General features: G+C 38.8%; 1 protein-coding gene across 1 annotated transcript; it reads left to right on the forward strand.

The window, feature by feature from the left end:
* The first annotated feature begins 340 nt into the window (after positions 1–340).
* LOC120770118 (serine-rich adhesin for platelets-like) lies at positions 341–21,765 on the forward strand. The gene is given in 5 exon segments (XM_040097296.1): positions 341–424; positions 962–1,034; positions 19,787–20,508; positions 20,568–21,588; positions 21,673–21,765. Coding segments are annotated over 5 exon segments (1,929 nt in total). The 3' UTR covers positions 21,702–21,765.
* Positions 21,766–25,367: the final 3,602 nt, after the last annotated feature.

The following is a 25,367-nucleotide window of genomic DNA, read 5'->3' on the forward strand; positions in this document are numbered from 1 at the left end:
ACATAGCTGCTGAAATGGCAAGCTGTATTAAAAGGTACGATATAATTGCTGCCATATACCGATTTACTGCAATAGGTAGTGGTCGTGAATCCAATGTGTTGTGGTTGTGAGGGGTACTGAGCAGTTCTAGTTAAAGGGGCCTAATTAGCCTATGCAAAGATCGACCAGCCACTACCTGTAATATAAATACCACAAATAATAAACCATGTGCAGGTTCTCTGCTTGCAGTGTGTCGGTGTATGAAGTGTGAGTAAATGCATCATAAGGCTGCTATTGACTAATACTCCTATCGGAGTTAATAGTGAAACGTGCATACGTTAAGCAGAGGACACAACTTAGAATGAAGGGTGGCGCCATAGTTGCTGTTATTTTTGTGCTGTCAGTGGGCCACCTGCGTTCTTCATGGTTGGACTGCTTCATTTTCGTAAATATTTATCAAGTGAAGGAGCATGGCAGCGCTAGAAGGGGCACATGAGCATTCAGATATCTAAAAAGTTTGGCTCTTAATTATTTGTATTTATATGTATGTTCGTCTGTGCGCCTTCTGCTAAGGCGACCAGCTGCTTGTTTACGTAGCAGTGATTGTGCGGTTAAATAGCCTCATCATGTACTAAATTTAAAATGTGTTCTTATTTTTTGCACAACACCACACATCACCACCTTGCGCGTCTATATATTGCTGACTGTGCCCAGCACAGCAAGTCAGCTGTGCACTGCAAGGGGATGAGTTCAAAGCATGCCTTGCTCTCCCATGCATATGAAGATAGATAAGCAGACAATGCGCTTCTCACTTTGGACTTGCTTATTTAAATAACTTTAAGATTAATTTATTAAAAAATTATTAATAAATGCTTGTTCTTAAACATATACTGCTTCTTACTTTTTCGTCTCACTTCTAACTTTCAACACAAAAATTTTACAATTTTCATTAACATGCACTTTCTTATTGCTACAATTCCAGAATAACCATGTTCATCGCTTGTAGCATATGATGTGCTCATCGGCGACTACATATTGCCTGAGTTTTAAAATAAGTAAGTGCACTGCTTTAAATAATTCGACAGAACAACTTATTCAATTCAAATAACTCATAATAACACACCCACATTTGCCTTCAGAATTAGTATCAAATGACTCAAAAACTTGAAATATTAGCGGAAATTTTGTAAATTCCGACGATTCTCATAAAAGTTGGTTCTACGTTACTGGAATCGACCTGGATATTATATGGCTAAATAAATACTGTCAACCCTCTAGCATTCCTCCAAATTAGTTCAGGAACGATACACCAACAACAAATCTTTTATGAAACTTCCGTTTTTTTAATAACCAGGTTTCCAGAAACGAGCCCAGATTTGTTCCAGCCAATGGCTGCCGTTCTCAACCGAAATCAGTTTAGTTTACGGTGCACACTGAAAATCGGATTTTTCTGCATGAGAAATCAGTATTTTATATCATCTCCGGCAAATATTTTATTAAAGAATGATTTAATTAAATTTGATTTTATTTTGTAACCCCAAAATCTTATTTGAAATATTATTTTTTCTTAATTTTTAATCCTAAATACGAGATTGAAAAAATAAATTGGAAAATTAGTGCCAATTTGGGATTAATCCGATCCTGGGAATAGAAATTTAATTTTTATAATAGTTTATAATTAAATTTTTCATTTTAAAATTTTTTAATTAAAAAATTTGCCACCCTGAGCTTCAGCTTGCATTGTTTGTACCGTCTTTCCCCGAAAGTATTTAGGCACGTCATTAGGACAAAACAATACACTGTACACCATTCAATCGCTGCAATACTACATGTTAATCTAATATTATAATGCCAATTTTTTGCCCAAAAGGCAAGGAAGACAGCTAGAATCCCACCCAGAAGAATGTATATATACAAATATGTTTACATAAATGCGGGCCAAAATATGCAAGACCATAAACTTATAGAAATACATTCATATATACATATATGTAAGTATGTATGTGCGTATGAGCTCATTGTAAATATTGTTTAGAAGAGAATAATCAACTCGCCTGTACATTATCAAAGCGAAATAATTGAAAAATAAAATTAAAAGCAAGAAGTGGGAAAAGGTGTTAAGATGTTGTTGTTAACAAATGATTATTTTATGGCGTTTGTGGATCAACATACAAGCTCACAAACCTAATTATACATCACCATACAGGCAAGCATACATATGTATTTACATACATATGTACATACACGCCCGAGCAATTGGGTTGGCGCTTTGCTGATATGAATCAATTGAATCGCATTCTGAACAAGTACTCGCTGAGGTGAATACGCGCCGATATCGACACGGACACTAACGCGTTCACTGATATAGACCGCAAGGAATTACCGCGATTTCTGTCAAACACTGGTCTCAATAGTGCATATGTGATTCGGTTGGACAATGAGTTGTAAACAAATTAACTAATTGATTAATATTTGTGATCCATAGCTCTTATCGATCATTAATTGCCTCAATACAGATACTTTTAGCGGTAATACTGGCAAAGATTGATTTGATAGTAAAATTAAACTTCATTCATTAATCAGTTTATGAAATTGGCCAGATACACATGTGTTCCTTGAACTCTAGACTTTGGAAGTAAAGTGAGCTGTTGAACATATAAATATTTTAAAATGATAACATTTGCATTGTGTCCGGTTTTTAATGTTTTGAAATCTAAAGGCATACTGTGAGTATTTCATATGATTATCATATTTTTACAACCGCATATACATACATACAGATGATATTTGCCAGTACAAATATTTCCCATTCCTGTGTGACTCCTAGGCGCTGTCAACTACGGCTACGGCTTTCTATAAAGTAAGAGGAATTTCAACACATACAATCTTTGAAATTCCACAAATGTGTTTATGCTTGTGTATTCAATAAAAGTTTGACTTATGCTGTCAATTGATTTATTGATAAGGCAACAAGCAAAATAGCGCTAACAAGCAATGGAAATAAATAAGCGTTGATTATTTGCGCGTTGAATTGCAAATAGATTGTCAATTAAAAAGTAAATGTGTGTTAAAACACAAAATTTTATTTTTTAATACAAGTAAACAAAGTTGGCTACATTTCTTGAAAATAGTTACTACTTTTTAATAAAACAAATGAAAACTTCGGGCGAAAACAAAAAAATACATACGCTACGCTTTTGATACGAGCTTACTTGATATTTAAAACAATTTCAAAATTTCACTCGATTTTTTGTTATGCGTGAATATTATAATCTAAAACATGTCACAAATGCCCGATTAAAAATTGCAAAAAAACAGCACAATTCCAAAAATTTTGGATTTTAAAATTGAAAATTTAATTTCTTAATTTTATAGTAAAAACTGAAAGTTTAATTCTGATTAAAAAAAACGTAAAAATTCTAAAACAATTTCGTATTTCAATTTTTATTTATACGCTTGGGTTTATGCTTTTTAGTTTTCAATGTAGTATTTATGATTAAAAAATAAAGCGTTAATTCGGTCCTTGCGGATATGTAATTGTGTTCAAAGATCTCTATTTTTGGAAACCTCATGCAATATAAGTAATTAAAATTGAAAAGTGGGTGATAGTAAATTGAATACATCCCTTGATGCAAGTAGTAAACACTTTTTTATACAAACAATTTATTAAATCTCATTACATCTCATCTTGACTTTAGGAGTTCACAATGCCACCACTGTACTTAATTCAAGGTTGTTTGTTGTTCCACAAAAACATCGTCCAAAAAACAAGATGTTTTGTAAAGTAAAAGAACAATGTCTCGTTCGGCAGTACTTAAAAGAAAAGAAAAAAACAGAAAACTTCCTGGGGAAATACCAGCAAACTACATGTAAGTTTGGAAAGGGATTTACACACTATGCTGGTAGACTTTTTAGTGTTCACACGTGAGCAACATGAAGGTGAAAAGGTACTTTTGTCCAAATCGGACGGTACTTTACTCCAGCTATGGCTCGTTTAAGCTAAGCTGGCGATGAAAGTCTGTCTCCATTCCCTTCATTTGGATCAAGAAACAATTCTTGTTTTTGTGAAACCTCTTTGACTTACCGAAGCCCTGACGTGTTTCAACACTTGTCATCAATCCGTCAATTACCTAAAGTCAAACATTTTCATATAGTGATTGGATTATAGAAATAGCAAAAGATACGTACATCTATAATAATCACTTTGCCTTCGAGACGAAAACATGAATACCTCTACTATGGTTTTCAACTCCACTCAGTTGATCCGAAGTTAAAACAATTCCACTCCTGATTAACGGAACTTTTTTTGGTATTACGAACTTGAACTTTTTTCGGTCGATGTTTCATTGGTGTTGCCAAACAGCTGAAGTATTTTAAACGAAATACCAAATCAATTTATTCAGTTATTGCTCAAGAAAAGCTGAAAATTTACTTAAATTAACTTTACTTTTCATTTATATTATGTTGAGAAAAATGTTGGGGCCAAAACTCAAAGAGTCAGATACAGGGTTATATATACCAAAGTGATCAGGGTGACGAGTAGAGTTGAAATCCGGATGTCTGTCTGTCCGTCCGTCCGTGCAAGCTGTAACTTGAGTAAAAATTGAGATATCATGATGAAACTTGGTACTCGTATTTCTTGGCTCCATAAGAAGGTTAAGTTCGAAGATGGGCAAAATCGGCCCACTGTCACGCCTACAAAATGGCGAAAACCGAAAACCTATAAAGTGTCATAACTAAGCCATAAATAAAGATATTAAAGTGAAATTTGGCACAAAGGATCGCATTAGGGAGGGGCATATTTGGACGTAATGTTTTTGGAAAAGTGGACGTGGCCCCGCCCCCTACTAATTTTTTTGTACATATCTCGGAAACTACTATAGCTATGTCAACCAAACTCTACAGAGTCGTTTCCTTTAGGCATTTCCATATACAGTTCAAAAAGGGAAGAAGTCGGATAATAACCACGCCCACCTCCCATACAAAGGTTATGTTGAAAATCACTAAAAGTGCGTTAACCGACTAACAAAAAACGTCAGAAATACTAAATTTTACGGAAGAAATGGCAGAAGGAAGCTGCACCCAGCCTTTTTTTAAAAATTTAAAATGGGCGTGGCGTCGCCCACTTATGGACCGAAAACCATATCTCAGGAACTACTAATCTAATTAATTTTACAGCAAAATAAAAAAAAATATGTAAATGACGGATAATGAAATCTCGATTATCATTTTATCATGCGAGAGTATAAAATGTTCGGTGACACCCGAACTTAGTCCTTCCTTAGTTGTTGATATTCTAGTCAACCACACTAGCACATAGTTGAAATTGCACAAAAATGTAGGCAAACTTCACCTCAACCGAGACTTTTTTTGTCTAATTGAATTATTGTAATCCAACGATTACCTCCTTGCGCCCAACCGACGCAAGCGGTGGATTTGCATCTGTGCGGAATCAACCGAGTCATCAAAGGCAAGGGCGTTTGTAAGAGTCGATATCTAGATAATTAAAAAAAAACAAGACTTTAACAGCAAGGGTCTAAACTGCCTCGAAAAGCGATCCGGGATATTCAATTTAACTGCAGACAGGAGAAAAGAACTGCTAACTGTTCCATACAGGATTTTTAGTAAGAATATAGCACCAAGCATTTCTCGACGATTCGAAGATGTAAGTAGATTTATACGTTTTAGACGACTAGTGTATAGAGGAAGACTTTACCTAGAATCTGACCGGAAATGCCCTAAGGCGAAAAGTAGAAATTGCTTTTGTACCGACTCTAACTTGTCAGAACGGATTTGGCAACTAGGGTGCCATACGACAGAGAGTTGATGTCGACAATACGGAATTTCAAAATTTTTAATGAAGCAAACTGTAATAGGGTCTTAAGTTATTATGGAGAACCAAACTTTGAGAAATGTGACGAGAGAATATGTATAAGTTTTCAAAAATATTACCGTTAATAAATTTAAAACTGCTAACCTATAAATAAATTGACAATTAAAGCTTATGTATTGGATAATCCGCTAATCCCTGCAGCTCAGCCAAATATGAAAATTCGATCATTAATGAAATTCACCAAAAATTATAATAGCCGAAACTAAAATTTTCGCACATAAACGTAATTCTTCATTGCCAAATATTAGCACAAACACAATAAAAATACAAAAATAATATCTTTGTAAAATAAAGCAACAACACAAACTGTGCTTGTAAGCTCCGCCATTCATGATGATGCATAACCATCACACATCACCGCCATCGCAGCGCAGCGTGGCTATAAAGACATCAGTTGTGTTGTTGCTGCAAAGGCGTCTGTGCAGCTCGTTGCACATTTCTCCATAAAACGCCAGTCACTGGCGGCAACAGGTAGCGTGTGGGCTGAGATCAAGGGCAAACAATGCACAATTCTCCACTGGCACAAAGGAAAATACACTCATTCTATATGTAAACATATCTATAAACATATATCCGTATGTGTGGGTACATAGTATTAACATTGTGCATCCACGAGGGCGGCTGGAAAAATAAACGTTTTTCATATACGAGAAGGAGCTCAACATTCTTCAAACAAGTTCATTTTGTTGACTTTACCTACCTTTTGTCTTCCAAAGCGTGGGTCTTCTCTAAAAGTTCTTTTGTTGTTGGCGAAGTCTTCGATGTAAACATTACTGTCTTCACTTCTACTCTGTAGCGGAAATCTACTCTGTTGGCACAACATCTTTAGGTCTACTAAGTGGTCATTCTTGCTTTTATTAGACCGAATAACAAAATAACTCCAATTTGATCCTTCAAAGCCTGTTGGCTATCCGTTTTGTCCCCGATGTATCCACCACGTTTCTTTGTTGTTGCCGGGGCCAAATTTGGATACATCCACTAAATAGAGTTGTCTAGAGCCTCAGATGACATTCTCGTACAATAATATAATGTATATTTCCCCACGATTTCTAAGCACAGCCTTTTCTTTTCATCTCTGAACTATTTCCCTCTCCCTTTTTCTAACTACAACTAAACTTCTCTAAACCTTACGGATTTACTAAACGGCCTCGTTTGTTTGTACAATGGATTTCATTTTTCGCAGTTGCCTGGTGGCAACACCCACATGGCAAGGCTATTACGAAATTCAAAATAAGCGTGCATTCATTAAGATGGTGGAAACATAAAGCCTCTCATTGCATTGTGTGGAAATAATTTCTATAATTTGTTTACCTATTTCCACAAAATGCGGTTTACTGGAAAATGATTTTTATTGTCGTTGCCGTAGACCTGAACCAAGTGTTTCTGCACGAATTTATAGCAATTTAACATTTTGCACTGCCCACTCTTTAGACTTAAGATGCTCGGAAAGGCTATTTTGAAATTCAATGAAATCGCCTTTTCGCCATTTGCACATACATTTATCATACTTTGTTGTAAGACCCGTGTGGGTCAAATCATTGAGCTTCTCTGGTGCGATTTATATCAAATTAGGGGTGTAATTTTTAAGTGTTTTTTCAGCATTTTTTATAGCAAAATGAGAAAACAGAGAGCTTCCAAAAACAAGTAGACAAACAGGGTCCATGATTCCAGCAGACTTGCTAACCTAAAGTAAAAAATAAAATTCAAGAGATAGCCACATGTGTGCTGAATCTACCAATAAAATTTTAAAGCAAACGATGGAACCTTTTTTGTGAAATCGTGGACGCTCGATGGATTTCATTTGCACAGATATTCGTCAATTGTGTTACCCAAAAAATCCTAAAAGTGGATCACCAGAATTTTAAAGATCGATGAAGCGTTTTAATATCAATTATAGCTACTTTGATAGGTTGGCCAAAGGTGAGATATTTTGGTCAGTTGTGATATTTTAATCTCAGTCTGCCAAAATTTGGGCAATAGAGAAGAAAGCGACCTCGTCTTCCTCCATACAGCTTGGGAAAAGAGCGTCCGACAAAACATGGGATTTAGTCGCACCACGTGTGAACCTGTTCTGAGGACTTCTTACGGTCACACTGGGCAGCAGGATCTCGCAGTTACACATGGTCTAGTTGTTAACCAGCGTTTGCTGATCTTACTGGAGGTCCATAGGTCAAGTACTAGAACACAAGAGGACATCGAAAAACAGACTCGTTTCCAATCGGCTGAAATTGGGGTAAGGGTGTGTTCTCTCTAGCAAGCTCATTGGCTTTACATTTTATGGCAAATCCACTGTGACCCGGAGTCCTAAAAGTCGAATATGGAAGAAGTTTGAAACACTGTTGAGCTAAAAGTAAGTATAGCCGCTCGGCAGTACATATACTGCTATGTTGTTGGCAAACAACTCGGCTTGCAAGACACTAAAGTAGTCTGGCAGCCTAAAACTAGAGTTGATGGAGAGCTTCCGACAGAAAACTCCATAATTACGAAGTAACATTTGTAAATATTATTCAATTCTGAGGAATGAAACAAATAAGAGTTGCAATAATCGAGCTCAGTGGGGGTTTGGTTCAAAGACGATTAAAGTTTCTCACTTTTACATATATAAAATGTGGTGGTGACAGTCCGCAACTGATTATAAAACCTGTTGATTTTGGATAAATAAACCCAACTGTTATAAGAATAGAGCTACAGTTGCTAAAAATTTCGGATATTACTATCCACAACAGGCTTCTTAAATAACGCATATGACTTAAGACTCAACTGATCTCTATGATTGCAGTATTTGCTCCTTTATTAGAAGCTTCCATAAAAGATCTCGCAAAGCGACGGGTTGACTATACTTTAGGTTATGATATTGCACAATATACCTACCAAAGTTTAGGAGTATTCCCGATTTAATCCAGAAGTTGGCTGATTAGTTGAATTATTCACAAAGGTCAATGCCAATGAATATGCCGTTGATGATCCGTTAAGGGGTTAGGGGTAGTCAAAGGTACGAAAAATGAGAGTTTTCAGATTTTTTTTTTGCTATTAAATCGTGTTATTTTACAAAAGTAGTAATATGGCATTATTATAGAATGTGTTGACTTGAAGTCACGAAAATTTCAAAAAAAAAAATTAATTTCCAAAGTTATAGTTGTTTCTGTTGACCCTGTTCCAAACAAAGGTACTTGCGGTGATAACCATAAGTCCTTGGAGATTCATCTAAAATCAATCGGACAAAAAAAATTAGTTAGTTAATTAAATTAGTTTTGTAAATAGATAAATTCGGGCCTGATCGAAGGATTTTCTATTTTTTTCAAAAATTAACAAAATGGCGGCTTCAGGAAATTTTTTTCCAAATTTTTGCGAAAAAATTAGTTAATTGGTCTTAAAAAATCGAAATTTTCAAAAAAATAAAATCCTTCGATCAGGCCCCCTTAAGCCAAAAGCTATGGGTCTTTTCAATGTTTTTTGTTTTCAATAATAACATTGCTGAGGACTCATGCTTTGGCGTAAGAGGGAGTGCGGTAGACAAACACCTCACCTGAAAACGCATCAAAATGAGTTAGCTCAAGATCTCATTATTTTCTTTCATCGGGTTCCAGCGACAGAGGAAAAGAGCATATATAAAGTATCAAAGTATCGATCCCGTACAATGGTAATTATAGACTCTTGCTACATCAATAACATATATCAACTGCTACATGCTAATACATTTCTAAAAGAGGAAACATTATAGAGCTAAGGGGTGAAGGGAGAACAGGAGGCAGCTAATAAAGTAGAATAGCGCGCTGGCGTTTCTTTTATTGAGTTTACTTTATTGAGTGCATTTCATTGAGTTCCAGTTAGTAACGAAAGATATCCTTTGTTGCCAGCACAGAGGACTCTTCTATAACAGAGTGTGTGCGTCTGTGTGATTCGAAGTGTGCAGAGGTCCATTTGAAAAGGCGCAAGACACAACAATGCAATTATGATTTATGTTTGTAATTGTGTTCCGCTTTGTGGCCGACCTAATATACTCATATACATATGTGTGTACGTAAAAGTATTTCTATTATTTGTTAGCAAGTAAATTTCCATACTGAGCAGCGCCTTTCTGAATTGCGTCAAGCATCACGCGAACAAATAACCGGCGATTTGATTAGATCCGATAAAATTGTTGTGCCAAGTTATGTACAGCAATAAGTTTTGTGTTTATCGAAGCGAGTATGCAACACATTTTAGATATTATATACTATACATATAAGGACTTGTTTGAATACCTATGGACATACATATTAAGCTTTTCTGCAGCGTGAGCGAGAATGAAAGGCTGATGATCGCTTGAAAAGACAATAAATCCATTGTATCAACGACCGAGCGTGATTTATACCCACTTCCAATTCAATAAAAAGTTCCACTTTTGTGTACAATGTGTAAATATTTAAATAAATGTGAAATATGAAAGCTCTAACCAAACTAGCTGTCATGATGTGTCACAGTAACAACGAATTGATAATTCTGAGCATAGTTTGTGGCTTATATTATCTTCTTAAGTTCGTTCAGTGATCGATGCTCAAGACGGGATTACACATGGATTGCTCTATGCGGTCCTTCTTCTTCTTAATTGGCGTAGACATCGCTTACGCGATTATAGCCGAGTTAACAACAGCGCGCCAGTCGTTTCTTCTTTTCCCTACGTGGCGCCAATTGGATATTCCAAGCGAAGCCAGGTCCTTCTACACTTGGTCCTTCCAACTGAGTGGAGGTCTTCCTCTTCCTCTGCTTCCCGCGGGTACTGCGTCGAATACTTTCAGAGCTGGAGTGTTTTCGTCCATCCGGACAACATGACCTAGCCAGCGTAGCCGCTGTCTTTTAATTCGCTGAACTATGTCGATGTCGTCGTATATCTCGTACAGCTCATCGTTACATCGAATGCGATATTCGCCGTGGCCAATGCGCAAAGGACCATAAATCTTTCGCAGAACCTTTCTCTCGAAAACTCGTCACGTCGACTCATCGGTTGCTGTCATCGTCCAAGCCTCTGCACCATATAGCAGGACGGGAATTATGAGCGATCCATTGATCCATGAGGCGATCCATTTCCAGGTCCCCTTCTGTTTTTTTTAAGAAAAAAACACAGAAACTTCAAATTAAGTGGAGGAAGGACATTCTTTAGCATTTATTTTTGAATATGATCTCTTTCAAAAGTTGGCCACGGCTACGTCTCAGATGGTCAATCCGTTGAGTCCAAGTTTTGATGACTCGTTTAAGCATTTCGATTGGTATCTGGCGAAAGACACTCGTGATATTTTGCTCCAAGACTTGAATCGAAGCTTAGACTTTAGACTTTATGTATCCCCAGAGGAAAGATTCTAACGGTGTGATATCACACGATCTTGGCGGCCAATCGACCGGTCCAAAACGTGAAATTATCTGCTCACCGAAGTGTTGTCTTAATAGATCCATTGATACTTAGATGCGACGTGTAGAAAGTGGTAAGAAGTGGCATCGTCTTATTGACACCAAATGTCGCCCAGATCAAGGCATCAAAAAGTCGGATATCATGGCGGATAACGGTCGCCATTGACGGTTACGCCCCATCGCTGAACAAAATTTGTCTCGAAAATGTCGTATCTTCTGGGAACTTTTCAAAAGCCGACCAGGCTTCAGTTCTGGCGCAAGCTGTATTTTGTACGCTTTCATTTTAAGATCTCGACGTAAAGCGCGTCAGTCCGAGTTGCTGCGAACGGCGCCGAATTGACTCTCCCCGGTTTTCGTTTACACGCTCAGCTCCTACTGCTATCTTTTCTTCACTGCGTGTTGGATGTGATCTTTTCGGTCGAATATTATCAAATAATGAATGCTAGGTCTCAAGATGGGTGAGGGTGTTGCGAATAGTACGCTCAGTAGGCCAATTATGTTGACCATAAGTTCTTTACAGAACCTGAATTTTCGTAATAAAGTTGAACGATTTGTAAACGTTGTTCAGACGAAAGCTTTGCCATGATGAAATGCCAACAATACTGAACAAAAATAACATGACAGCTTGACACGACCCTCGTGGTCTGTAAAACAAAAAAAACTATCGAAAAAAGGATCTCTCCTTAGCTCACCCAATATGTCGATTAACTTATCGCAGAATCAGGACAGCCTGCTTGAAATGATTCAACTTCGTCTTCTTGCAAGCGTTGGCAAATAAGATTAGTAACTCACCGCGTGGATACCAATATGGCCATGACCGCAAACAACCTGTACGATTACAGAAAAGCTAAGCGGGCTGCTGAGAGCAAAGGGACAGCGGGTTCTCTTGAGATTTACATTGAGCCAGAAAGATCTTCTGTCTTAATAAATCTTAAATTTGCCTCGAAAAGTGACTGTGAATGGAACATATTTTAATCATTTCACCTTGAAGCTCAAATGCCTATTATGTCAAAGATTTTTTACTCGTCTTAGTGGCAGAAAATATTCCTAAAGTAGTTTCGAGACATTGTGCTGAGTTGAGAGTCTTTGGCCGGATGAAAATACTGGTTCGCCCGGTTACTTAGACTCGACAGTCGTGGAAACGGGCTTCGTCATTCGTGTTGCTACTTTTCTGCACATAAGTGTGTGACTATTGGGCAAATAAGCATTTAAGCCTTTATCAGTCGTCAACTGCAGCTGGCGCTATCGGCTGACCAGCAGCCTGTCTTCAGCTGCTCGCTATTTGCCAAGACAAAAGTGCGCCATCTAATGTTTTTACCGCTTTTGTATTCCATTTCGGAACTGACGTTGTGCTGCTCATAAAGAAGGCCATACATTATTTGTCATTGCCATGAAATATGGGACCATATATACATATATGATTCGCTATTCATATGAAAGTGTCTATGGACATTTGTATGAACCACGTAAAGTATGCAATGACTTCCCTTAGAACACCCTTCCGCACGCCGCGCTATTCACTTGCACCAACACTTGTTGAAAAAGTGAAATATCTCGTCGAAAATAGGACATTAATGAAAGACACATATTTTGTAATGTTCAGCGTAACGGTGACAGCCAACAGCTAATTATTGCCCGCACATTTGTCAGACACTTCGGGCCACTCTTACGGCTATTCCCCCGTAAGGCTAACTGGGCTCGTCATGACACGGCGTCGGCTGATGTACGCACAGCTGAGGAAAGCGGCATTTGCCGTGTGTTTTTTGTCTAAGCCAAAGCTTGTCCTTTATGCCCAGAATAGCCACGCCGTGTCCTTGTAGGACAGTTGTGGTATCGAATCAGCCATACCTTCAGTTTGAGACAACCAAATGGTCAGTGGCCGACGTAGTTACCTTTAAGCTGGGGCTAAGCAAATGTTGCTGTTTTTGTTTTTTTTGTAGGATATTTGCCGTTGCAATGTTGGTGGCGCCTTTTAGTTTTGGCCTCTAGCCTTTGCCAGGGGACCGGGCGACTTTTGCGCCGAGATGCACAGGTCACATGGGTGTGTGCGTGGACTGGTGTCTGTGTGTGAGTGTCATGTGTCGCACCAACACTCGTCGAGGCAATGCCACAATGCTAATAGCAATAAAAAAACAATGAGCTGCCTTGTTGTTCGCCAACATCAACCGGATACTTTTCGGCCTGAACACTTCCACAAATACACCAGCAACCACACAGAGGAGCGCTTGCACTTTTGCAGCGGCATTGTGTTGTTCGTGCGAAGACATGGCTCATGCAAAATGCAATAAATACGTCGGTCCACTTGATTTAAAGATGGGCCATCTATCCTCGCCGTTGTCGCTGTGTGTTGTACACACGATATTTCGCTTGCAGCATTGCTGAGTGAATATTTTTCCTTTCTGACCCTCATCTGCCGAGGGTTTGTTTATGCCTCGCTCTCTGCCAATATTTTCCACAGCCGTGGTGGGGTAGCGACTTGACTAGGCAAGTGCGCACAAGTGTATGGCGCTGTATGGGAACCGCTATGTGAGTGAGAGAGTGCGTGCGTTCCTCGGTTGTAACAGCACCAGCAAGTACCGCTTGACGCTTAGCCTACGGCCTTGCTCTTGAACATTGACTTGCCTGTCATTTCAGTTGTGGCATGTTCGAGTATATTTTATTTGCGTTGCAGCCAGCGCTTCAAAGTTGTTTGTTTTGTAATAAAATGGCAAGACACTTTGCATTTAATAGATATAATATGCGAATAGTGATGACGGAACCCAGTGTCAGCGACACAGGTCCCTAGACATTGCTTACAGAGTAGTTCTTTCCTTGCAGATTTAAAGAAAAAAATACTAATGTAACTCTTTATGTTGGACGAAACGCCGCCGTAACTGCAAAATTTAGCGTTGCGAAATTGAACTCGACGAGTGTTAACTCCTTTAAGGGGAACAGATATGTCGAAGTATACATATCCAAGTGGATGTCAGTCCTTTTTGACAGATCGCGCGTGAGACGTGTCTACCTGTCATGTTATTTTTTTCAGCATTGTTTGGCCATGGAAAGACTTACGCCTGAACAACGTTTACAAATCGTTCAATTTATGAAGAAAATTCACGTACTTCGCTCAACTTATGGTCAACAGAATCGGCTTACTGTGTGTACTATTCGCAACACCAACAACCAACTTGAAACCCAGCATTAATTACTGGATAATATTCGACCGAATATATCACTTCCAGCTCGCAGTGAAGAAGATATAGCAGCCGTAGCTGAAAGTGTACACGAAGACCGTGGGGAGTCGATTCGGCGCCGTTCGCAGCAATTCGGACTGATGTATGGAACGACTTAGCGCATTTTACGTTGAGATCTTAGTTGAAATCGTACAAAATACCTATTGCGCAAGAACTGAACACGACATCGCTTAGCTGTATGGGTTCTTGAAAAGTTCCAAGAAGATCCAACGTTTTCGAGCCAAATTTTGTTCAGCGATTATACCCATTTCTGGTTCAATCAATCGGAAGACATTCAAGATTTCATCCAGAAAAACAACGGTTTGGTGTGGTTTGTGAGCGGGAGCAATCATCGGTCCATATTTCTGAAAAAATGGTGCTAAGAACGTAACCGTCAATGGCGACAGTTAACGCGCCCTAACCGACTATCTGATACTTGAAATTGAAGCTTGTGATCTCGATGACATGATCGGTTTCAACAAGATGGCGTCACTCTTCACACATCGCATCAATCAATGGATTTATTGAGAGAACGTTCGGTGAGCACGTTTTGAGCCGGTCGATTGGGCACCAAGAAGTAATATCATACCGTTAGACTTTTTCTTGTGGAAATATGTAGAGTCCAAAGTCTATGCGGACAATCCCGCTTCGATTAAGGCCTTGAGGCAAATCAGCACGCATTTCGGGTGATTGTGTCTGGAGTGTTTGCTTTGTGCGTGAACAAAGTCCATGTAAGAGACGGTGACGGACGATATGGCAAATATCGTGAAGGTATTGGTTTGTGAAGACTTGCAGTTTTTGGATGTGAGAGACTACGAGTTTCCATTTGGACTAACCATTGAAGACCGCATTGAAGGCGTCTTCAATAAACATTAATAAACGCCTTTTAAATTTGATATATTTTTATTTAATTTGACATTTTGTGGTGCATTTAGTCATCAATCAGCTATCAGCGCATTCAGTATGCATTAGCTGTAGTTATCAGCTGTCGATACGAGCATGAATACTTTGCAAATATTTGTTAACGTCTTGTAACCGCATTCTTCTAATCTTTAGACGCTGGCCGCCCTGATGACTTCTCCACTTGGTTCATTATTTTCTTGTTAAATGCCGAAGGAGTGTCAACGCGTACAATCAAACCAAGAGCTCCGACTTTCGCCCCCTCTTTGAAAGCTTTACAACATTTTTCTTGCACCCTTCGCATGTTACCCTCCATTACTCCTCGTCATCCCGCCGTTGACGATAGTCTTCGTATAGTTCCATATGCGTGTGTATGAATGTCATTGCTGCCGTTGGCATTGTCTTCGGCGCTGTCAACTGTCTACTGACTATTGTCATGCCATAACGTACTGTCGATTTGTACATTTCCGCGTGCGTGTCGTGCATAGCCAACTACTGCCTCGCATGCATGCGTCATGCATGTACATGTGTCCGTGCGTCTGTCTGCTGGCGCACATGTGGGATCCGCGCGCTGTGTGTATGGGCGAGTGTTCGCGCGTCCTTCGCTGCTTCGCTGCTTTGCGCTTTTTGCGTTGCTCGGACGCAAGCAGTAAACAGTTGGTCGCGCGCCGGCTGCGAGTTGATTTTGTTAGAACGCGTGAACGTTCTTTACAAGCGGGTACAACGTAACGGCTAGTCGCATAAACCGCACCGCGGACCTTAGAAAGAACCATCAGAATCGTCGTCGAGGCAGCAGCAACAGTGGAAAAACAGTGGCAAACGCCGCGCGGCCATACAGCCTAGGACGGAGGTCCGCCACTGCTCGCGAGGACAATATGAAGCAATAAATTTCCGGTTGGTGTACGCTTTCAAGTGGTTATCTTTCCTTGTGCGGCCTTTGCTGTTGCTTGCGGTCGCTATTGTTGTTTAGTTTGAAGTCTATTATGTGCAGTTATTTGTGTGTATTGTTGTTTTTTTTATCAGCTGTGCTCGTTTTGAAAGTTCTAAAAAATGTTTTTTTTTGTTTTTGTTTTTGCGCTTGTCGCTTTGCATATTGCCAATGTCAATTCAATTTGCCCGAAGTGGGCGGAAAACGAGACATTTCGTTCTTTAAATGATTGCAAGTGGCTTGACAAGCGCGTATGCCTGTGTGTGTGTGCGTGTATGTGCATGTGTGCGCAGTGGGTGTGGCAGTGGCCAATGTAAATTTGTCATGTTGGACAAGTTAGTTGTCATGTTGTGGGAGTTGGCGCAACAAACGCACGCTACCTTCCCCGGTGCAGTGTTCCCAGCATAGTTGGCGTACGTGTCGTATGAGTAATATATTTTGAGATATGACATGTGTTGAAATGAAATATATCTAACATCTATTGCGTCTATACGCTATTTTTATCAATGAGGGTGACAGAAAGATTATTTTTAACTCCATTAAGGAACAGCCATTGTATGTGCTTACAGAAGTGGCCATGGATCCTTGGAAAATAATAGTGCAGTTCGATTTAATTCCAATTTTGTTTGGTTATTATATTTGTGCTTTTATGAAGTATTTTCGACATTTCGAAAATACATTTGACATCGACATTTGATTCAGCCATTGTATTTTTCCGCTAAAAAAGCGTTTGTTAATTTTGAACTCAAGATTTTGTTATATGTAATCCTAGAGGCCATATAATGATGAACGAAATTTTTTCTTTCAGTTTCGACCAATCGGCATTATGTGGTTGGTTTTAATTAAATTTTATAACAAAACATGCAGTGAAGCAATAAAGTTTACATACTATTAAATTATGACCCGTTTATTTGTTATAAAATGAATAAATTTTGAGTTTTTAGCTGGACGTACTGCCACAACCACAAATCGCCATTAACCGAAGTCATATAAAGTGCCATAACTAAGCACTAAATTAAGCTACAAAACTGTAATTCGGTCCAGACGATCGTAGTAGCCAGTGGCAGCTGTGAGTAAAAAATTTTGAAAAAGTTTCATGTACATATCTTCTACACCAATCCAGCTAGAATAACCAAGTTCGCCCGGCTCAAATATTATAAGAACTCTTACCTATACTGTGAAAATGAATGAAGCCCTGCTCACTCCCCATATAACAGTACCGTTAAAAATTACCAAAACGAAATAAATTCATAACTAAATACGGCAGAAACATTAAATTTTACCTACGACATGGTATGAGAGGGTTTAATGAGAGTCGATGTAAAAATTGGACACCGCCCAGTTTTTGGTGAAATCTCATATCTCAGGACCTGACCAACCGATTTCGACAAAATTTGGTACCTGACATATAATATAGTATATCATGATTTTCGTTTTTCTAACAAACCCTATGTGTCTGTCAATATAGGAGTTATACGAGTATATGTTATTTTGTACTATCGATAATATAAAATTGCTTGGATTTCGATCCTCTGGTTAACGTTTTATACATTCAAGTATTTCCCTCGTTTTGATTCTCGTAAGTTGCAAGAGTATAAAATGTTCAGTTGCTCCCGAACTTAGCCCTTCCTTACTTGTTGAAGTTTTCTTTACGTGAAGCTAATGGCTTTCAATAGGAGGCTTGTTCAAAAAATATCGCACATTTTGTATTATTTAAGAAAGTGTATATTTATTCATGAATATCTATTTAGTCTCTTGGCCAAATACCATTTTCTTCACATCCTTAATGTTTTTGTGTTTTCTTGACATGCTCGGGCGTCCGGTATGCTTTTCGTCGTTCACATCTTCTCGATCCTCTAAGAACATTTTGTTTGTTTATCGATAAATGTTGCTTTTGTCCAAGGTAGCTTCACCATATGCCACATTCAACAAAGTTTGCAAAGCGAAATTGTCGCAATCTTTCCCAGATGAGATAAAAATTTTGAAGCTAAAACTTCTAGACTCGACGAGAGTAAAATATCTACCCAAGGTCCTCAACCTGCTGCTGAGGCACTCTTCATATACCTAAGTCTCGTCTCGCGAGTCAAGAGTCGTTCTAGATATTACTGTAGCTTAAACTCCAACTTATATAGAATCGAACAAACAAATCAAATATATGTCTTGCGCGCAAAGAATCCCCCATGACTCTAACAATGTGTCGCTTGGACTTAAGCTCCATACAATCGCTCTTGGCATATCAAAAACTTGCGAATATACAAGGTGCGTTCCAAAGTAAACAGGAGTTTTGAAACTAGCGCCCCCTGGTAGCGCCATCTATATGTCGACTAATGCGTTAGCATCTGGTATATTATCGATTGTCCAGTGAGAATTTCATGACAATGATTGGAAGTGAAGTTATTGCGTTTTAAGTTTCAGAATGTTTGTGTTATCGGTGCGAAAATAAGCTTCGAACAAAGAGCCAACATTAAATTTTGTTTTGAAATTGGTAAAACTTTTACCGAAACATTTCGATTGATGAAACAAGTTTATGGCAATGATTGTCTATCTCGCAACAGAGTGCACGAGTGGCGCAAAGTCTTCGTGAGGACATAAATGACGATCAACATGTGGGCCAATCAAAATCCGTGATCATCGGAAATTCCATCGAAACTGTGCGTGAATTTATTACAAATCAGCCGAAATCATCATTGAAATTCATGGAAATGGAATTGAACATCTCCAAAACATCGATTTATCGCATTTTGACCGAACATTTGGGCTTACAAAAGGTGTGTGGTTTGTTCCGCACAAATTGACTGACGACCAAAAATTGCTCATATCGATCGACGCTTGTGACCGATTGTTTGACCAAAAATCACATTTTAACCATTAACCACTTCCCGTATTCACCTGATATGGCACCGTGCGCCTTCTTCCTTTTCGGAAAAATGCATTTGCCAATGAAAGGAAAGCGTTATGCAGACGTAGAGGCCATTCAAAAGGCTTGCACCGGCATATTGTCGGTCATACCTGCCAACGAGCTAAAACACTCGTTCGACATGCTTTTGGACTGTGCAAAAAGTTGTATTGAAGCAGAAGGAGACTATTTTGATTAAAAAAAATTGATTTTGTCGAAAAACCTATTGTTCGGTTTCTTTTTAAAGTCCTGCTTACTTTGGAACGCACCTTGTAGTATGATTTAGTCGACGAAGTAACAAAATTATTCTCGTTCTCGCAGCAGATTTTAGGAAAAATCCCTAGAATTGTTAGTAAATTAAAACGGTATTTAGATTTGAATGGAACTGGACATGAACATTTCGATACTAAATCCTGTAGTTAAGAAGTTTTGAAAATGCAAAAAGAAATATATTTTATATCAGATAATTTTTGATACACAGTGAAACAAAAGTTGTCCCCTAGCGACTATCCCTGACTTTCTGCTACTGTTTCCTAAATAAAATGTGCCTTGCTTCTGAATAATTTTCATTAAAACCGTTTAAATGTTTTCAGAATCGAAGGAAAACGGAGAATCAAGCAACAACAATGTTGCTAGTGCAAAACCAGCAAAACCAACAACAACAACAACTACTAAAACTACAAAAACAAAAGCAACAACAAGACACCACAACACTTCCACACCAATGCAGCAGCAACAACAGCAGCAATTGCAACAACAACACCAACACCAGCAACAACAGTTGCAATTGCAGACGACGCAAAAGCAAGCACAGACGCAACAGTTAACCAACAACATCATATTGCTGCGCGGCGCACGCAACGAAAACGGGCAAATTGTCATACAGAACAAGCATGGCATAATCAGCATATATAATAATGATCAGCAACAGCAACAGCAACAACAACTGCAGTTGGAACATCAAAAACAGCAGCAACAGAAAATTGATAAAACAACCGTTGCTGCGACACTGACACAATTGCCCACAGCCACAACAGTTGCACGCAAATCAATACAAACAACAGCAACACCCACAACAACAACATTACTTGGTAATACGAAAAGCCCTGCTTATGTTGCCAAGGAGACCGCGGCGACACCGTCCCAAGGTGGCAGTGGGGGCGGCGGTGGTTCCACTGGCAATGCGACCAACACAATTCTGTTGCAAACGCCAATCAATGCAAGCCAACTGGAATCGGTGCTGCTGCACACGGCCAATTTGAAGAAGACATCCAACACTTCTACCGCTGCAGATCGCCAGTATCTCTTTAAAACGGTAAGTACCTGTTGTTTTACTTATTATGAGCACTGTACTAACGCTCTCCTGCATTACAGGCCTCGCGTAGCCTCAGCACGGACAGCAATCGCCTAGGTCGCGCCTCGGAGGGCGGCAGCATGGGCAGCGGTAGCTTGAGCAACAACAGCAGCAGCAGCAGCAGTAGCATCGCCAGCAAAGCACCGTTTGTGTTGCAAACACTTAAGCGGCTGGAGAAGTCGCAATCCATACTAGTCATACGTAATCCGTCTGCCTCATCGGTGGCTGCGCTCACAGCCTCTGCTTCCGCATCATCGCTATCGACTGTCTCCTCGTCGAGTAATATTGCGCACGCCGCAACCTCCACCAGCTCAGATAATGTGTCCAACACCGGCGCGCTACTTTCCTCATCTTCCGCTTCCTCCTCCATATCGGGTTCCACGATTTCACTGTCTTCAGGCCATTTGGTCACGGCAGCGCAGACGGTTAGTGTTAGCACCAATACACAGACGGGCGCCGTGAACTTCACACGTGCTACCAAAAGTCAACAGACCAATGGAACGGCTGTGGTGTCATCCGCAGCTACAACAACAGCCAAATTGGGCAATATCACCGTGAACCGCACCAGCAGCGGTGCAACAACAGCTGCTGCGTTATCAACGAAAACGACGCTGCCAGTTTCTGCTGCCACAACAACTACAACATACTTGCGCTTAGCCAATGCAACAACTGTGTTTGCCAACAACAACAGCGGCAATCACAATAATGGTAGCGTCAACGGGGTGGGCATGAATAAGGTTGTGGTGGTCAGTGGCAGCAAAAGCCATAACGTCAGTGCTGTAAACAGCAGTAAGAGCATCAGTGCGAGCGGTATGAGAATTGTTGACACACATACCCAACAACAACAGCAACAGAAAACACAACTCTGTTTGTCCGACATGCAGTTGAAGTTGGAGACACGCGGTGGTGGAGCGGGAGGCATCGTTGTTGCCTCACCACAGCAGCAACAAGCAACAGCAACAACATCCGTGCACCAACAACAGCAACAAGCTCAGGTGCAGCAGCAAAAACAGCCAGTGTCAAATGCGCCTCGCGGGAGCGGTAAGTCGAATACCTGATTTCATTTGCTTTACAAGCGAGCCAATTTTTACCTTTTCTTCATATTTTATTTGGCCATAATATTAGTGGCTAGTGCTTTTAGTAAAAATACGTAACTGAAATTGTCAACAAAATACATTTGTCAGCGTTTAGACGTGCTTTGTTGTCTATTTGGAAATTCGGATGGTGAAGTGTCACTTGGGAATTCACCGGTCGCACATATGGTGGTCTCCTTTACCTGTAGTATTACGGTCGTATTTTTGATAGGAAGTTATGTGCGTTTTTCGGTGAGAGCATTGGTTTTGATAAATAATAAAAATATGAGCAAGTGAATAAAGGTGTGATTGCGTCCATTACCGAGGCTTTCTTTTGATGACTAGACTGTTGTTATTTATATTTGAGTTTATGCTTTCGCACACAATCGTTCGTGTTCGTGTTCTACGTGCTTAGCTTACGTGAGCATAACTCAATTAATGCGAATAAACCTTTCTCCAGGCGGAGTGACCTAATCGAAGGCAAAATCATCAGCAATGATTGCGAAGACTGCGCTTTTTGATACTTTTTTATTTGCGATTTAAGTCTGTAAGACAACCTTTTATCCACGAGACCACTTTTGTGATTTCGGCTAGTTCAAGTGGTGTTGGTTTTACTAGGTAATTTGAAGCTGGCTTTGACTAAATTTGATTAGAGTGATGAGCGGGCAAACCGACAAAGGTTTTGAAAAATCATATCAGATAAAGGATTCTTGGTATAACTGCGAGATTATCTTTGAAACTAAGTTTTTGTATTGTAGTCTTTGGCATTTGCATTTGCATTTGGCCACATACTCGCTTTATTTTAGAAACATTTTTAGTCTCCGAAGCGACTTTTGTATGAGAAGCGGGATTTTTGAACTTCTTAGCAAGATAGAATTCGAATATTTCTTTCTTTTTGCCTTTTTATTATTTCTTATTGATTATTCCAATTACAATATGTAATTAATGAAAACAGATTAATTTTTTGATCCAATAATTTGTGAATTTTTTTTTAATTTTTTGTACAAACTGAAATCACAATGCTTTTTTCATATTTGAAGACAAGAACATGATGTGCTCATTTCTAAGACTGTCTGATATATCTAACATTCTGATCTTTTCTTTGAGAAGAGTTGCCAGTTTTCCATTATTGATCTTGATTTACTGTAAATTCAAGTCCATACTGCGTAAATTATTCTGAAAGAAACGTTCTTCATTACCAAATGAAACCGTCTCCTAGGGACTTCAAGAGGTCATTCCGACCACATAGAACAACACGCCGACCAGACTACGAACGCAACTAGCTTCAGATATGCACTGAGTGCCATTCAGTGAAGTCATTAGGACATACTGCGTAAATTATTCTGAAAGAAACGTTCTTCATTACCAAATGAAACCGCCTCCTAGGGACTTCAAAGGGTCATTTCGACCACATAGAACAACACGCCCACCAGGCTACGAACGCAACTAGCTTCAGATATGCACTGAGTGCCATTCAGTGAAGTCATTAGAACATTCGCCGACTCCCTCCCAGTGAATCGCGTACTTGGAGTAAAACCATCACCCATTGCAGACGAATAACTCGAGTGTGATGCGAATCTAGAGCGACGCTTGTCGAACTTTGTTATGAATATTTTAGCATATTAAACTCCTACTCATTCATAATCGATCTAGACAAATCTAATATATATCCTGCATGCAATAAATGCCCGCAATGTTTGATAATAAAAGTAAGAAATGTCTTGTGTAGGGGAACCCAGGCCTGCTGATATCAATAAAGGGTTAAATGAAACCATGGATGTTTTTATAAGCTTGGACATTGTAAATATTATTATTTTAATGCCCTCCAATAACTCTGGTTTAAAATAATTCATAGTGGGCAATTGAGGATATGTTCGAATACCATTCTGAATCCAACTGGTGAACGTAACCGATACTACTTGCATGTTCTCTCGATAATTAAGCGGAAGAGAGAGACTGTGATTTTTATCGAGTTAAAGGTTGTTCTCCAAACTATGTGGTAAATATTTTCTTTATAACAACAACAACAGCGTGAAAATACTTTTATTAAATTGTTTAATTTTGATAAAAGCCTGAATTCCTTCTGCAACATTTTGGCTCGTTAAGCCTGTGTCTTCTATTTAAAGCAAATTAAGAAGAATTAGTAAAACTTTCGAGCGTTGCGTTCTATTTGTGCCTCGTTCTCTATTTCCTAATTCATTACCTTTCCATCATTGATTGCACTCTCGGCGAATTTGTGCCCATTCACTTCGGTTGTAACATGAAAAGTTTCGCACAAGTGTTTGCGGCTCATTGATATGCAGTTGGTGGTTTCTTGAAAATTTGCTGAGTTCGCTGTTGTGTATTTACACCTCAGGGAGCAAATTGCACTTGAGTGACTTGGAGGAAGAAACTTGTTTCGTTTGCCACTTCCGACTTTTGTGAAGTTAAGTTCATTGATTTCTTTTATACTTAGTTTTATCATTATTCACTTGGATGTTGTTAAAATATCAACGCGCTGGAAAGGGGAATTGTGATTATGAGGATTGGTGATTACCAATTCGAAATAAATTTAATGCCTTAAACACCTGAACATTATAAATAAAATTAATATTGTGCTCGATAGCTCTGATTATGACGAGCGTGCTGTATTGATCCGAAGATTTTTGAAAATTTCGCTTCACTTTCGTTTATACTGAGTTTTACTTTCATCTGATGTCTAGCTAAACTTGGATTCGCTAAGCATGAGAAAGTAACGAATCGAACATATTATACGAGTATACCAAACATACAGTTAGCACTAGCAAGAAGTTGTAGAAAATAATGTATGTTTGCTTGCATTGAATAAATATTTTGAAAAGTCCGAGTTATTTTTGTGGATTTCTTTCCATTTTTTTAATATGTTGTGTTTCCGTCTTTTTGTAATATACTATTAGAAAGTGGATATTTTAATCGAGATGTTAAAAAAGGATATTTTGATGACGAGGCGAGTTGAAATTCGGGTGAATATCTGCCAGCAAAAACTGAGATATTGAGATCTTGATGAAACTTGATATGCGATTTTCGCGATTTTTTTTATAAATAATACATTCATAACGAATATAAAATGATATTTTATTTTTATTTATTGGGTGTATAATAGTTAAATAAATAGTTGAAATGATAAAAAAACGATTGCGGCCGCAATTTTGGTCGAAAACAAAAATTTCAAAAAGATTATTAATCTGTAGGAAAGTCGCTTTTGCGCCATGTAACCTTTTTTGTTTTTTTTTTTTTAAATTTGACGAAATGGCGGTGGTGTGAACAAAAAGTATCGAATTTGGCCGCTTTTTCGACAGTTTTTTGTAAAAAAAAATATGAAAATAAAAAAAAAAAATTAATAAAAGCTTCCTTGGCGCGATATCAAATGATGTTAAAAATGTTATTTCCAAATTGGTACCAGATACCTTCAAAACTCCTCCTTTGAGAGTGGAAACCGTTTTGAAAAACACCATTCTGAGAAAAACGCGTTTAAAGATTGGATTCGCATATATCCCCACACTGTTCCCTTTCCAAAAACAAAAAAACGCCGTAGCGACCGTAATAATTTGAATTCCGATTTCAAAATTTGAGAGAACGGTTATTATAGTGTATACTATGCGATAACGCAACTCAATTTCTCGAAAATTTCACATTAAAACGATCCCTTAATGAAAAAACTACGAGTTCGTAGATGGGCGTAATGGCGCGCTGCCACGCCCACAAAACACCATTAATCGAAAACCTATA

Source organism: Bactrocera tryoni, chromosome 3 (genome assembly GCF_016617805.1).
Source record: "Bactrocera tryoni isolate S06 chromosome 3, CSIRO_BtryS06_freeze2, whole genome shotgun sequence".
In the NCBI taxonomy this organism is placed as follows: Eukaryota; Metazoa; Arthropoda; class Insecta; order Diptera; family Tephritidae; genus Bactrocera; species Bactrocera tryoni.